We start from the raw sequence: 14874 nt of genomic DNA on the forward strand, positions 1-14874 counted from the left end.
CTGCTTAACAAACAAAAGTTAAGCAAAATCATGCATAGCATGAGATGGGACAAGGTGTCATAAGGTTTATGTTTTTTAAAAAGTATTATTTAATAATGAAATTCAGCCCCCACAGTCTTCTTTCTCCTCTTGTGATTGAATCCTGTCACAAGTAGTAATGTCAGATGCCCTTTTCAGAGTTATAAGCTCAAGAATCTTTTCTTTATTTTGACCCAGCAATCAAATTCTGATCTGTAACTGGAAGTTTTGAATATATCTTTTTATTCACTTTAAATGTCTGAACTTACATCCCAGTTACTTGTACATCATAACAAGTGTCTCGGGCCCTGCACAGAGTTAAACGCTTCCAAATGTAATAATGATCTGTCACAGAGGTGGACTCTATCTCTGACTTACACCCTCAAAAGCCTGTTTCAATTTTAAGATGAACAGTTGTGGTACATTGTGAGATTCCAGTTTTCACCCAATACACGTATGCTATAAAGTGATGGCAACTGTTCTGCTGTGGTAAAGAAAATATTAATCTTCCTGGAAGAACAGTAAACTTCATTTTGGTTTGATGTCCTCCCAGTCTCCTTCTTGTTTGATTTTGCACAAGGCTTGTTGCTCAGAAAAGCCCTGGCTGCTTTAAGTGCAAATGCCTTGGAGGCTCCCCAGGGTAGGGCATTCCTTGATTTGTTGGAGTCTGGAAGTATCATTTCACCATAGATGTCTTTCAAGGTGACACATTTCAGGATTTCTTGTTTTGGCAGCAGTTAATGAATATCTCCACTATAAAGTGTTGGTGCAGTTCAATGTAGAGCCTTTCACTGTATAGTGTCTTTTTTTCTCCTTTTTTCCTCAATATTTGAATGCATTCTAGCTCCATGTGAGGAGGATGTGGAGGATGAGCTGGGCACAGAGCCTGCGGACACAGAAGGGCAGGCAGGTGAAGAGGGAGACACGGGTGCAGAGCTGGATGACGGTAGGGTGCCAGTGTGCATTATTTAAACCTGTTGTGTGAACAGAATTTTATTGGCAGAAAATACTTTGTATGAGGGTATTTGTGATCATACTTTGTATGATCTTTTGTTAAACCTGATCTTATTTTCAGTGATGTAGGGGTGTTGTTTCAAATAATCAAGAGGGAGCCAGGAGTGAAGGAGAAAAAGAAACAGAAGAACCTCAATGCTGTGTGTTTTAGAACAAATTTCTTGTGTCCTCTCACCATCTGCTAACTAGAAGGCTTGCTTCGTATCCATATTCAGTACTAATCCTGCTGAATAACAGAAACAGAAGTAAATTTGTGAAAAGCCCACAATGTTATGCAGAAAGTCTTCCCTTGCTAGTGTAAAATGATCTGCTTGTGCCAGGAAACATGGAAAATTTGCCAGAAAACCATTAATGTATGACTTCAATTACTAATTTAGTTATTTATACTAATAATCCATCATTTACTGCTTAAATGACTCTAATTAGCACACAAAAAAAGGATTGAAATGTTTCGGGTTCTGAAAGTGATTAGCGACATGTGAACAGGAGGAAAGGATTATGAAAGACTTTTGGATAATAAAGAGAGGTCCTGATGCACTTGTATCCAATATTTCTTGGGTTTTTTCTCCCTTTTTCCACCCCTGATCAGATGACATCCCATCTGATGCAGAAGCAGAGTTTCGCTTACATCAAGGTGGCACAAAAGAGCCAGAACTAAAAGTCTCTGAAGATGAAGATGAAGAAGAAGCAGAAGGTGCTTCTTACAGTGTGACAGAAGGTAATAGCTTTTCCATCAATGTTTGAATGATTCTAGTTGCATTTAAGGTAGTCTATACATTTATTAGATTTAAGAGAACACAGTCTCTTGTATTTGCACCATCTTCTACTCTAAGTGGCAAGGCATGTGCTTACATTAACATTTTGAGGAGAATGTTCTGAATCCATTAACTGCAGCTTCCTAAAGTGTGAGAAAGCATCCAACTGCTTTTCCTGATTGAAGTCACGTTCAAAAGCTTGTGCTATTTTTGATGTTTAATTTTTTTGTCTATGTTCCAGATGTCCAATCTAGAGTTTATAAAGAGCGGAGAAATTTGTCACTGCTTGCTGTGTGTAACACTAAAAAAGAAAATAATATTAGCGGTCTCATGTGTGTTTGGAAACATTTTTGCTTTCCCTAGATCCATGCAAGCCATCCATCCCTATCCAGTCACCTAGTGACACTGTTCTTCCTCTGTCTCCAGTTGAAAGTCCCAAAGCAAAACAAGCAGAGGTAAGAAAGAATCTGTGGAGTTTTCTGCTTACCATCTGTAGTTCAGTAGAAGAGTTTGCTGGATAAACTAATGAGGGCTTACAGGAGTGTGCTTTCCTCCTTTCCTGTCTCTGTAATTTGTGTTGATCAACTTGAAATCTGACTTCATGTAGACTTAAAAAAATAATAATGTACTATCTTCAGTATGTAGAGGCTCTGTCACAGTCACACAAGCTCCCATCACAAAGCCCTAGAAAGAATTCTGCAGGATATTTTCATTTCATTGTGCACTTAACAAGAGATAGATAAGATGAACAAGGGGAGCCATAAGCAAGGTGTTTCCAGTTTGTCCTTGTTTGGCTATCTTTTCTGTACTAAAAGCAGATTCTGTATAGTTGCAATTCAATATTATATTTGTATTACTTAGTAGTAGTTAAAGCTATGCGTATTTCTTCCAGAGTAACAACATAGTTCAGCTTAGGGATGTGAGACATGTCATGTTGTCAGCCCTGGAGTCCACATGCAAATGTGTTTCCAGCTACTGGTGTTTCAGATCAGGAAGTACATGACCCTTAAAATGTTCAATTTTTTCCCTCCCAGGAGTTTGTTTTTAAGGAATTACTGAAGGATTAGACTTTATCCTAGAGAGTTTTGTCATAAACCAGTTTACTTTTACAATGGACACATTATGGGATAAACCTGGTTTACTGACAGCAATCACTGACAACATTCACTTTCTGTTAAAATTAAGGGGTTGGATTTTTTGTTTTCTTTATTCAGCACTATCTAATGATTCTATTAGACATAGTTATTTTTTGTATCAGGACAGTGCCTAAATGCTGTACTCAAGACCTGGGTGTTTAATATGCATCATATAAGTACACAGATAGGTAGGTTTATGCTCTAGTGCTCATGTGTCCCGTACACCAAACTGTCTACACTGAAAAGCAAACTGGTAGAAATGATACCATTGGAAAGAATAATATCAGAACTCAGTAAGAGGAGTCAGTGAATTGTGCTACTGAGTAATATGGTAATCTAGATATAGGAGACGAAAACCAAGACTTATCACACCATTATGGGGCAAGGGAATTACATCTTAATTTACTCTTACCAGAGAAAGCACCCCCTGCTTTAAGAAAACGTTACAGCAGATGCTAGCCAGCAGAAAGTGCTATATTGATGAGAGCCAGAGAGACTTGCATCAAATCTGTCTGAGTTGAGGCACTACCACAATACACAGAGTTGGAAATTCAGAGAGAGAGCAGGAAAAGACAGAAACAGAATCCTGGAGTTTAGGTTACTGTTTGTAATCTAAAAATTATATTTCCCTTGTTGACATCTACAGAGGACAGTTTATACATCAGGGCAGCAAAAAGAATGATACCTGATGAGAAATCCTAAGTGATGTTCCCGGTCTGCACATGAGATTCTACGTGTGTGGGGTTTCATATTTTGATACTTGGATGGTTTACTTAAAAGAGGGGAAGAGAAAAAAAAACCAAAAACAAATAAACAAAAGAAAACCCAGTATTCTGATGTGCCCACTGACTACATTTCTGGGTTTCATTTTTTGTAGGATGTAAAAGATCCCCTGGCTGAAGTATCCCGTGCAATAAAATCTCCAGAGGCACGCTTCTTTCCTGAGCCTTTCCTTCTTGAAGGAACAAAGGATGAAATTCCCAAAGACAGGAAAGTTAGGAGCCCTCTGGTACCACCGTCACCAGTGTTATCCCAGCCAGTTGCATCACCAGAAGCCATTGCATCCACATCGATGGCAGAGTCTCAGCCAGCATCACCAACACTGGCTTCATCTGCAACATCTGCTCAAATGCCTATCTGTTCCCAGCCTTTGCCTTCTGCTGAAACATCCATTCCATCCCCAGTGGCGCCTCCAGTATGCTTCCAACCTGTCCCAGCCTTAACGTCTACTCCTTTAGCCAAACTAGTTTTCAGGGGCCAGGATAGTGAGGTGGAAAAACTGGGGAGCCCTACTACTGCAGAAGAAGCCCTAAAACGGAGTAACCTTGTAGAAGAGTTCTGGATGAAGAGTGCTGAAATCCGGAGGAGCTTAGGGCTCACCCCAGTAGACAGAAACAAACGCTCAGAGACGAACTTTAATGTATCTGCCCTTGAGACAACTCCTCTGAAGACTTTTAATAGCCAGAAGATTTCAGGGGATGAAAGGATCCATCTTGTAAAACCCCAACCTGCCCCAAGAAGACAGGGATTGTCCAAGTTAGAAAATGAGCAGATTTCTCTTCTGACTCCAAAGTCTCCATCAGAAAAAGAGCTAAGGAGTTCCAGTGAAGTAAGAGATGTATCCAGCAGTTCTGGACTTGGCCTTCAGGAGAGCTCATCTAACATGAGAACTATGGCTAGCCAGAGCTTCAACACTTCTGACTCTACTATGCTTACTCCTCCATCAAGTCCGCCACCACCGCCTCCTCAGGGTGAAGAACCAGCCACTTTGCGTAGAAAGAGGCATCAAGCAGTCTGGCAGAACGAGGTTGAAGCCAGGTCACCTCCAACACCAGCATCAACACCTCCTGTTCCCCCACGCCATGAGCCGACCTCTGCTGCCAAAGAGCCAATCCAGGCCAAAAAAGAGGATGTGCGGAAGTCTTTTGCAGAGAGTGTGGATGAGATTCCGTTTGCTGATGATGTAGAAGACACTTACGATGACAGGACGGAGGACTCGAGCCTTCATGAGAAGTTCTTTACACCTCCTACCAGTAGGCCAAGGCCAGAGAAACCACGCCTTTTGCCTTTGGTCAAAGAAAATGGTGGCCCACCCTCAGTGGAAGGAGGGGTTAACCAGAAGAAGCGAGTGTTGCCTGAGATTTCTGTGGAGGCCAAGGAGCTTGCTGAAGAAAGAATGAGAGCCAGAGAGAAGTCTGTCAAGAGCCAAGCACTGCGGGATGCCATGGCTAAACAATTGTGTAAGATGAAAGATATGGAGATGGCTGCAGCTGCTGCTGCTGGGACCACAAGGGCAAGAAAGGCATCTTCTATGCCCTTGAAGACCAAAGAGTTGTTTTATGACTCTCCAAAGCATCTGGCTTTGAAAATAGCAGAGGGATCAACACGAAAGCATGATGGTGCTAGTGAGAAGTTCTCCACTCCTGCTGCTGATATGGCTGGACCTGAAGGGTCTGTCACCTCTTCAGAGGGCTCCAGTGGGAAGAGTAAAAAAAGAACTTCTCTTTTCTCCCCTCGTAAGAACAAAAAGGAGAAGAAGTCCAAAAATGACAGCAGGCTTTCTGACAAATCTAGCGGTGGGACAGAGGAAGCAGCAAAGCCTAGGTCGTTGTGGAAGTCTGTTTTCTCTGGGTATAAGAAAGACAAGAAGAAAAAGACTGATGACAAATCCTGCCCAAGTACTCCCTCAAGTAGTGCCACTGTGGATTCTGGCAAGCACAAAGCTTCTCCACTGATTATAGCTGCAGGTATAATAGATCTATGCTCCACACTGTGTACTTTTCCTACAGCTAGGTATGCTTGACAGTACATTTGGCTTACTTTGTCATTAAGCTGCTGTGCTGAATGACATTGCTTCCCAGCGGCAAATGGGCAAATCAGGAAAAGTGCTAGCGACTAGAACTGCATGTTTGCTTGTTGACAAAAGTAGTTGATAGGCTACTGAAAAAAAATAGATCCTTAAATAAAAGCTTCACTCTTGATACATACAAGGCATATCTGTTTTCTGCCTTAGACTGGTTTGAGAAGTGAACACTGTTTGTTGTAATCACTTGTTTGTGACATTTCATCTCTATTTTAAATCTATTCAGCATCTTTTCTTTGGGTGGTCTGTTCTTTCTTTCAACCTGGCTCCATGGATGCTGAAGACTGCAGAGATGCAGTTAGTGCTGTGTTCTCAGTGATCTGGCAACTGTCTGCTGATCTCTCAAGTGGGGATTCTGTGACCTCGTGTAAATCTCTCAGGTGCAGATGGAGATGTTTAATGGCAACTTGTGATACAGTGAATAAGTTAGCCATAAATGCGATCAAAAGCGAGCATGTTACATTTCTGTGGCCCTGTAGAAATAGGCAAAATGGTGCCAGCTGCTGTCATCCAAGTACTCTGTATATTGTAAGAGCACTGATACAGTACAAAGAGAGAATCATGACCATTATTTTTAACAGCATTTGCAGAAAGTGATGTTTTCTTAAAGCTTCTCACTAATATTGATCATTTTGTGGATCAGTGCTTCTCTGATAGCTCTGCAGTCACAGGCAGGGCAACTGAGACTGCCATAAAAGGACTGAGTATTTCTCAAGCTCATTCAGACAACTTGCAGCTGAGTTCTGAAATGTTTACAGAAAGAATGGTCACTAGTTCTCTAACTTCCCTTTTTCATTCCTGGCTTCTCAGATTTGCAGCTCCGTCAACACCTGAGTTTCTCAGAGGACTCCGACCTCTCCAGTGACGATGTTCTGGAACGCTCCTCCCAGAAATCCAAACGAGAGGTAGGCAGATGGGAAACACATTTGAGATGGATCTGGCATTGTGCAGATCAGAGGCTTAAAGAACTACATCAGAAACTTGGATGATTAATTTTGTTGGTTTTACTGTTTTTTCCATGGAACAGGCTTTTCTCTAAGTTGGCTGACTGTTCTGCGTACAATAAGTTGGTTTCAACTTGGTTTCAAAATTGCAAGCTACTCCCTGCTGTTGTTATAAGAAGGATCTGTTGCCTCACTGTGACATTATTTTACAACAAATACTGCAATCAAAATAGTGTATTTTGTCCCTGTTGTAAGCATGCCCATGATCTGCAGAAAACACACATTTATTGTCAGAGGAATGAATTTCACTGGCTCTAGTGTTACGGCAAAAAGATAATAATGAGACAGTTCTCACTTTTGGTAAGGGTTGATTTTAGGATGTTGCTTACCAGCCTCTTTGAGAGCTTGAAGTGATAGAATTCCAAGCAAACTAAAGATAGGAATGTTTTTTTGCATACATCAAGAGCATAGTCAAGACAGATCATCAGCTAAGAGGTAAGCTATAGGCTGCAGTTCTTCAGCTCATGCAGGTTTTCTTATTTTTCCTGGGAGAAGAGAATGTGTACCGTCTCAATTGGTACCTTCTCTTTTTGGAGAAAAGATGAGCCATCAGCTCTTTCTTCCATTTTGACCCTGCTTTCTTTGAGGACCTGGGATCATTTAGATTGGAAAAGACCTTTAAGATCATAGAGTCCATTACTGATTATTTCCACTTGTCTGTGTGTGTAGATAACAACTGTTAAGCTGAAGTACACAGTTGATCTTGGCCTGGTGTTCTCATTCCAGTGTGGTACGGTATTAACTCTGCTTCTTCTGAGAGCTGTTATTGTTTCCGACCAACCTTCCTAGCTAGTGCTGTAATGTCACACCATAAGACGTATCAATGGCTTTCTAGCCAAAGTAGTTTCACTCTAATGAAACTCAAGAGAGCAGAGTAGAGGAAAATCACTTTCCCAAAGTGCCAAAGTTAGTTGCTTTTAAACTATTCATTTCAGTTCCAGGATGGCAGTATTAGTGCAAAAGTAAGAAAGACATACTGCTCAGTCATTATTAACAGGGAAGAGCCCTTCTTTCATTCCTGAGAGCTTCTAAGCTCTCCTAGACAGTGTTTGCAAGGTTTGGAAGAACAAGTAGGTATTCTGTTGACTCCACAGAACACAAAGGCTCTTCTGGTACTGATGAATGAAAAATGTGTTCCCCCCATCCTTTCCTGGTGGTGCCTGCTTCACATGTTAAAAAATACTCTGGAAGAAGAGAACCTCTGAGATGGTAGTGTCACAGGTGCAGTGATCTGTGCCTCCTGTCTCAAGCCTGTCAACCAGTTGTGCACAAATCAGTCTCAAATGGCAGGTTCTAGTTGATATTTGGCTCAGATGGCAAAGGTATGGAAGTACTGCAAATATAAGTGATACAGGGAGTTCTTTCTATGTATATATAGTGGAATGAGCTGGAATAACTAATGAACTTAAGGTGGTGGAAGGAGTTAATGAAGTAGTACAAATTTGCTGTGTTTACTTACCTCTTCTAATCTCTCTCTGTAGTTGATCTAGACCTATTCTGAAAGGAAGATCATTTTGTTTTTATTTTACTCCCTTTCTTCTCTCCCCCTTCCATTCCTCCTTGCATGCACTCAAGGCATTTCATGAGAAATTCTGCATTTTCCAAGAGATGCAGAAGAATGAGGTACCTGTGGCTACCAAAGGACAGATACACAATCAGGGGGTTCAGATAAAAGTTAGAGTTGATGTTCTGCCTTATAAGCTCCTTCAGGAGGAAGCAGCAGGGCTTCAGTGTGGTCCATGCTGGTTTTCAGACTTCAGGATACCTTGACAATCACTTTTTTTCTGTGCTGAGCTTCTTTGATTTAAAATGGCTTTTGCATTGGAGAGGATAGAAGTGGTAGATGCCTCAGGTCCTAATATCTGAAGTATCTCACCAGGTCTGTTAAGGGTATGGTGGTGTCTCTTTATCTCCCATTTGCTGTTGCTGAAGTTCCATTAGCAATTTACTTGCTCAGCATCTGCCTACTTTCTAAAGAATATTTTTAAGAGTTGATTTATTTTGAGGAAACAAATCTGAGAACTTCACTTACCTCGTTTTATTGCATCCTGTCCAAGGATGTAAACATACATGCAAACACTGGAATGCCTTGCTGTCAAAAGAAACGTAACTGAACTCTGAGACTGGCAAAACCAGGTTTGTATTGGTGGGATGCAAGGGTTATATTTGGGCTATTATGAACTGCCTGCTATTTATATGGATAAGAATTTCTTCCTGTGTGCCACATAACTTTTATGTGAACCCCTTCTTCTCTAAACTGAAATTCTGCTTGTGTTGCTTTTTTGGTAACTGTAGTGAGCTTTCTTCCCAGAAAATGCGCTCTGTTTAGCCTGCTCTTTGTGATCAGCAGTGAATTAATTCAGTGTTGTTTAATGTTGTGTCTTTCAAGAGAAGCATCTTGTAAAGAATTCCTAATGTAAATGCCCTGTGGGTCTTGTGTTTATAGGTGTTTGTCATTGTGTGTGTGTGTGTGTGGTGGTGTTCCTGTACAATTGTGGTACTGTGACCAGGCATGTGTTTTACTGCCGCAGGTAGCTTGCTTTTTCTGAGGTTTGCATACATGCTGAAGTTGCTCTATGGCTTTTTATTTGTCAGTGGTTTCAGTTAATTGAATGTAAAAATGCAAAATGCTGGCTGTTTGCCCAGAATGGCACAATGTCCCCTGTACTTCATGATACAAGGGAAGTTTACCTTTCTCGTAAATGCTAAGTAGTTTACTTAAGGTATTACAGGGTGGTGCAGAATGTCCTTGGATAGAGAAGCTACTGATTTATCATCCTTTTCTCATCCTTCTCGTAAGTGTAGCTCCAGAGGCTCTCTTTTTAGACAGGGAGATTCAGTTTCTGTAGGGCATGGAACTCACTCTGAGCCCATCTGGTGTTTCTCCTGTCACAAAGCAGTGAGGATGATTAATGATGTTAGCCAAATGCAAATGATCGTTTCTATGAAGAAGAGAGAATTTAAAACTCTGATTCAAACACAACTCCTGGAAGAGGTTCTAAGTGAGATTGTAACTGGAGAGTTGTGTAACAGAGTAATACATGGTTTGCTGAGCTGGTTCAGACCAAACATGCCCCAGCATAAACCATTAGTCCAAATCCAAAGCCAAAATTTTGTATGTGCACATAGTTGATCAGTGGACATTAAAACTGTGGGTAGATAAAGGCCAAATAATTCCTGTAGAAGAAGGTATTTTCTAGCTGACTGTATCTTCAGAGAGGCTGCCAAAGCTAACAGCCTTGAGGAAAGTGCTAGAAACTTGATTTTGCAGACAGAAGTTCCATTGTGCTTTATCAGTCTGGGTCATGTTCAGCATTTGCACAATTTTATGTTTCATTCAAAATCAGCTTTGTTTTATTACTGTGCATCTGTTTTCAATGTTGAACTGATTTTGCTTCATTTTGTACGTTTATTTTTGTTTCCCTTTACCATTCCCCCTTTAAAGTCGATCTATGTACCACACGCCTTGGCATTCAAGAGATCATATTCGTCAAAGGTAGTGTCTCCATTCCCACTAGTTGGCCATTGTTGCATTGCATGTCCCTATATTAACCCACTGAATCCATAGCTACCCATCACATGTGCACTAACATCACGATCATTGACTGTGCATGCGTGAGATGTTAGCAGACATGGGCAGCAAATTCTTTGTAGAGGTTGTCTACCAGAATGCATTAGGCTCCAAATTAAGCTCTGTCTGGTTAGAATGCATGCCACTGTCAGCGCACCACTGTACAGAATGATGTGGATGATCTTTGAGCTTCAGAACAAATTAGGTTTTAAGGCAGTTGAATATGTATGCACATTCTTTTTTTAATACTTAGACTATGAGTTCAAGTGAATTACCACACTTCAGTCAGCATCCTTCAAAATCATTGAGTTCATTGGAATCTTAGGGAAATCCTGTATCCAGCTAAAATCAAGACAGAAGTTGCATTTCTGTTTCAGGAATATTGTTGCTTTCTGAAATTCTTATTGTCCTGTCTTCACAGTCACAACAGTATTACATGCAATAGGAAAGTCACAGCCTCTGTCACTTTACCTTCTGATTTGGGTATCACTGTGTATTTTGTGTATTTGAAAAAAGAGAGAATAAAGCGTTAACCTTTTGGAGGTTTAACGATGGTGGTGGCTAACCACCTATCTGAGGGGTTTTTAACAGAGCTGTAGTCCTACTTTAAACTCTATTCACTAAGAACAGTGAACCAGCGATAGACTGACCAATGTGGCAGTACTGTAACTAAAGCAAATTTCAGGGTAGTCTGCCTTAACATTTTGTCCTTAAAGTTGATTGTCCATGGAGAAGATCTCTTCCCAGAAGTAGAAGACATCTCTCCACAGCTTACATGTGCTTAAAGCTTACATACATGTATGTGGGAAGAGAGCTCTTTTCTTCACTGTACACTTAATGCAGTTGTGAAGTTTCTTTGACACTCTTAAAAGTCTGTGAGAGGAAGCCTTCCTAGACTACAATGCAACCAACTGAGAAGATATTAAACCCCATTTCAGTAATGTTTAAAAAGACTTACTTTTAAACTAGTTTCGCTGAGAAAAAAAGAGGAGGAGGAAATACCTTTCTATTTCTATAAATAGAAGGCATAAATATAAATATAAGGCTATAGACATAGCCTTTCTTCTTTCGGATGGCTTCTGGTGTTGTAATATTCTAATTTTACTTTAGGGATTCTTTGGTCTGTTTTACAACAGCCAATTTTGTGCGGTTGCTCTTGAGATGGGATTTCCCATCTCGCACCAGAATGTCATTCGGCTTTCAAATGTCTTTTTGCCTTCTTGATTCACAGAAAAGTTGCACAAATTTACACAGGTAGTTTTTTCCAGTTTTACCAGTATAACTTCCAACTGCGAATGTTCTTGCTCCAGAATGAAATAGGGAGAGAGGAATACTGGTCCAGCTTCCCTAGTCTAAAATAATTTCTTAGCTTATACTGCTGTAACTGTTCACATAGACATGCCTTTACCCTCTTTTAAAATGAGATCAAGGTGACCCCTCTATATGGCACTCATTTATTTAATTAAATCCATTTGGCTAAATCTGTTGAGAAATTGAGTTGATTTGAAAATTGATTTGAACTTCCACTAGCAGTGGAAGTCAGAGGTGGGATATTATATGAAATCACAGCTTTGCAGTTGGCTTATATGCTTTTTCACTCCTGATTTGCCCCTGAAATTGTTGCTCACTGCACTGTGAACACCTTTGCCTACAGAAACTTGACTTTTGACACAGCCATGGTAAAGACAGAACACCTCCCTTCTGAGATTTTGGAAGAGAAAATGGTCATCCCTCCCCCAGTACCTCTGACCATGCATATAAAATCTGCCTCTGGTTTTCCTTCCTTCAGAGAGCCTACACAGAAGAGGAACTGAATGCCAAGCTGACCCGGCGAGTACAGAAAGCTGCCCGTAGACAAGCCAAGCAAGAGGAGCTAAAGAGGTTACATAGAGCTCAGGTAGTGTCACAGTCTTCTTGTAGTGGCAGACAGTTAACTGTATGTGAAAGCACCATGATCTTGACATTTCTCTGAGTGTGCCAGAAGAAGATCCAGAGACAGAACTTTTCTTTATTTCTACATGAGTGTCCCTGCTCCTAACTCCTTATTTTAATGCTGATATAATGTCACAGAGATGGGAAGAATGGCTGAAACCTGCCATGATAGTTTTACAGTGAGGAAAAATAATGACCATTATACCTTTCTAGCTGGAGAGGAGTGAAGCATCATGCACTGATGGAACAGTGGTAGTCAGATAATACCTGATGAAACTGCATCTGTCACTGCTTTGCTAGATTATGCTGCTCCGTGAAGTGTTACCAAATGAATCTTTAATTCATTCTCCAACAGATTCTCTGTTGGAAAACTGCTGGCATCATCTATTGGTGATGGAATTTGTTTAAAACTCAAGGTAAGGGCTCAGCTGACTGAATAGCATCACCTTTCACTTTAGAGTTTAGGAATGTCATTGGAGTTGTAGCAAATAAGTCAGTATCAAGGTGTTTTCAAAATTAAGGGATAGGATGTTGTTACTGGGGGGAACCATGATGCTAGCTTTTGAAGCAGTTAGCTTTTAAAGCAGTGTATTTTTGAATACAACCACCTGTTTTTGAAAAGACCAATTTGACTGAAGTCGCATAGTGCTGGATGAGTGCTGCAGACAGAGCAGGAAAATTGCTGTTTCTGAGGCTCTGCTCCATTCTTTTCTGAACAGATCATCCAGCGGCAGCTTGAACAAGTGGAAGAGAAGCAGAGGCAACTTGAGGAGAGAGGGGTTGCTGTGGAGAAGGCCCTTCGGGGAGAAGCAGGTATCCATCAGAACTTGGTTTGCTTTTTCATGTTTTCTTTTCAAGTGCTTGTGCAGTAGTCCATAGCTGCTTGGATTTTAAAGGCAATTGGACCTTTATAGCCTAAAGTCCAATGTGAATCCATTCTCCCTTTTCTACTTTCTTTTTGAAGCCTTGTTTTTCCTGTGTTTCTTCTGATTCTGGGACTTCCCTATCGGCAGAGACTTAGTTTGCTTGTCTTTGCCTGAGGCTTATGAGGAAATTCTTCAACTATTAATAATGGCTGTCTGACTGTTTCTGCATATTACTGGATATTACAGCTAGAAAATTGCAGGGATTTCCTAGCTGCAATTCACATAAAGCTGTTACATTAAGAAAACCCACTTTGTATGTTAAGGAAGTAACTGTGAAATTGTGTGTGCTTTCTCTGTTGTGTTGGATTATCAAGGTAGTGTCCTTACAAGGGACCATCACAGAACATCTTCCTCACTGCACAGCCCAGCACACTGGCTCCTTCCGACAGAATTGTGCAGAGCAGAAATGCACATGTGTACTGAAAGGTATCCATGTGAAGCTGTTAAATGATATATGTACTTGAAATTAAACGAGTATCATTTGATCTGGCAGGCATATGAGTGGAGGAGTACTTCATTCAGATAATGCTGATAGCAGTACAAAGATTTGGAAAAAAGCATCTTCAGTTGCAAGGAGTCAGATATCCAACAGGCAAATACAGTGTGCGTATACCTGGCAGGCCCAGGGTTATGTACCTGATTGCAAGGGTCAGAGATCAGAAATGGTAGAAGTGGAATGGGTGTTTGGAAAATGTTTTAGCTTGTTGCTGCATTGAAGAGCCACCGCTATGCCTGTGAAGATGGAACTTGATTAAGCAGTGAAGGTTCACCAGAGGAAAAGTCTGTTTTGACTTCCCACCAATTACTGCTCAGCCAGGATTAGGTATGTTTGATGCTTCATAAGGGTATGCCAAAGCAGCAGGACTGAGTGGTTGCCAAAGCAAATAGGTACTACAGGTGTGGAGAACAATCTTGAGGACTTCAATGGTTTGGTAATCTGACTTTTTCATTTGTGGGTCCAAAAAAATAACCTTGTGCAAAACCTTTCTTGGCGGGGGTGCCTCCTTCCTCATGCTGTGTATTTCTGTGTGGAACTACTCTGTTCTCTGGCCTGCCAGTTACTGCACTTACTATAACCACTTCTCTTATCTCTCATTGCTCTTTTTCTTTCCATCTGGAAGTCTGTCTTGGTTACTCAGCTGCTTAAATGCATTTGAAATAAGACATGTCAGCACAAGTGGGAAGTCTTAGCAATTGAGAGAACATTCTTCATGATAGAATATTCTCTCATTGCAGAATGCCTGAAGAACATTCAGAGGGCAGAGTTAAGAGTTGAATTGCTCTTTTATATGGAAGACTGCAGAATTAAACCCTTGGATAACTAGTCTCTTACTCCTAGTTCTCCCAAAATGGCAGCAGTCTTAGATGAGCTTGTGTATTTGTGAATTTCCTAGAAGAATGATCAGATTGTGCATCACTCTTTGTAAAGTGAGTATTTTTTCTTTGGGAAGCCCCTAGGGTACGCTTTGCTCTTGCAACATGTTTCTACCAACAGATTATACATTCTGGTTACGGAAGTTTAAGTCAGTCAGAAAGAATTCACTAGTCTCAACTCTTCCAGTTATTCAGAGGACTAAAACGAAACATCTGGGAGAGGGGAGAAGCATGTTCTAACCTGTGTCAACTCACAAGAGTATAAATTCACTCCATAGTTC

At 40.8% G+C, this 14874-nt stretch overlaps 1 protein-coding gene across 20 annotated transcripts in view; it reads left to right on the plus strand.

Annotated features, from left to right (window-relative positions):
• MICAL3 (microtubule associated monooxygenase, calponin and LIM domain containing 3) overlaps positions 1-14874 on the plus strand; it is a 182566-nt gene that overhangs the window by 147432 nt on the left and 20260 nt on the right. For 15 of the 20 annotated variants that reach the window (XM_057428045.1, XM_057428050.1, XM_057428048.1 and 12 more), the window contains 8 exons: positions 863-964; positions 1622-1750; positions 2151-2242; positions 3801-5670; positions 6597-6691; positions 10236-10286; positions 12151-12258; positions 13013-13106. In XM_057428045.1, the coding sequence (XP_057284028.1) occupies positions 863-964; positions 1622-1750; positions 2151-2242; positions 3801-5670; positions 6597-6691; positions 10236-10286; positions 12151-12258; positions 13013-13106 (2541 nt within the window). The remainder of the gene's footprint in view (positions 1-862; positions 965-1621; positions 1751-2150; positions 2243-3800; positions 5671-6596; positions 6692-10235; positions 10287-12150; positions 12259-13012; positions 13107-14874) is intronic. The other 5 variants (XM_057428049.1, XM_057428055.1, XM_057428066.1 and 2 more) reach the window with 2 other exon arrangements.

This window comes from Pezoporus wallicus, unplaced genomic scaffold (assembly GCF_028554395.1).
Source record: "Pezoporus wallicus isolate ANWC-B61680 ecotype Strahan unplaced genomic scaffold, APGP_CSIRO_Pwel_v1 contig_2908, whole genome shotgun sequence".
NCBI lineage: Eukaryota > Metazoa > Chordata > Aves > Psittaciformes > Psittacidae > Pezoporus > Pezoporus wallicus.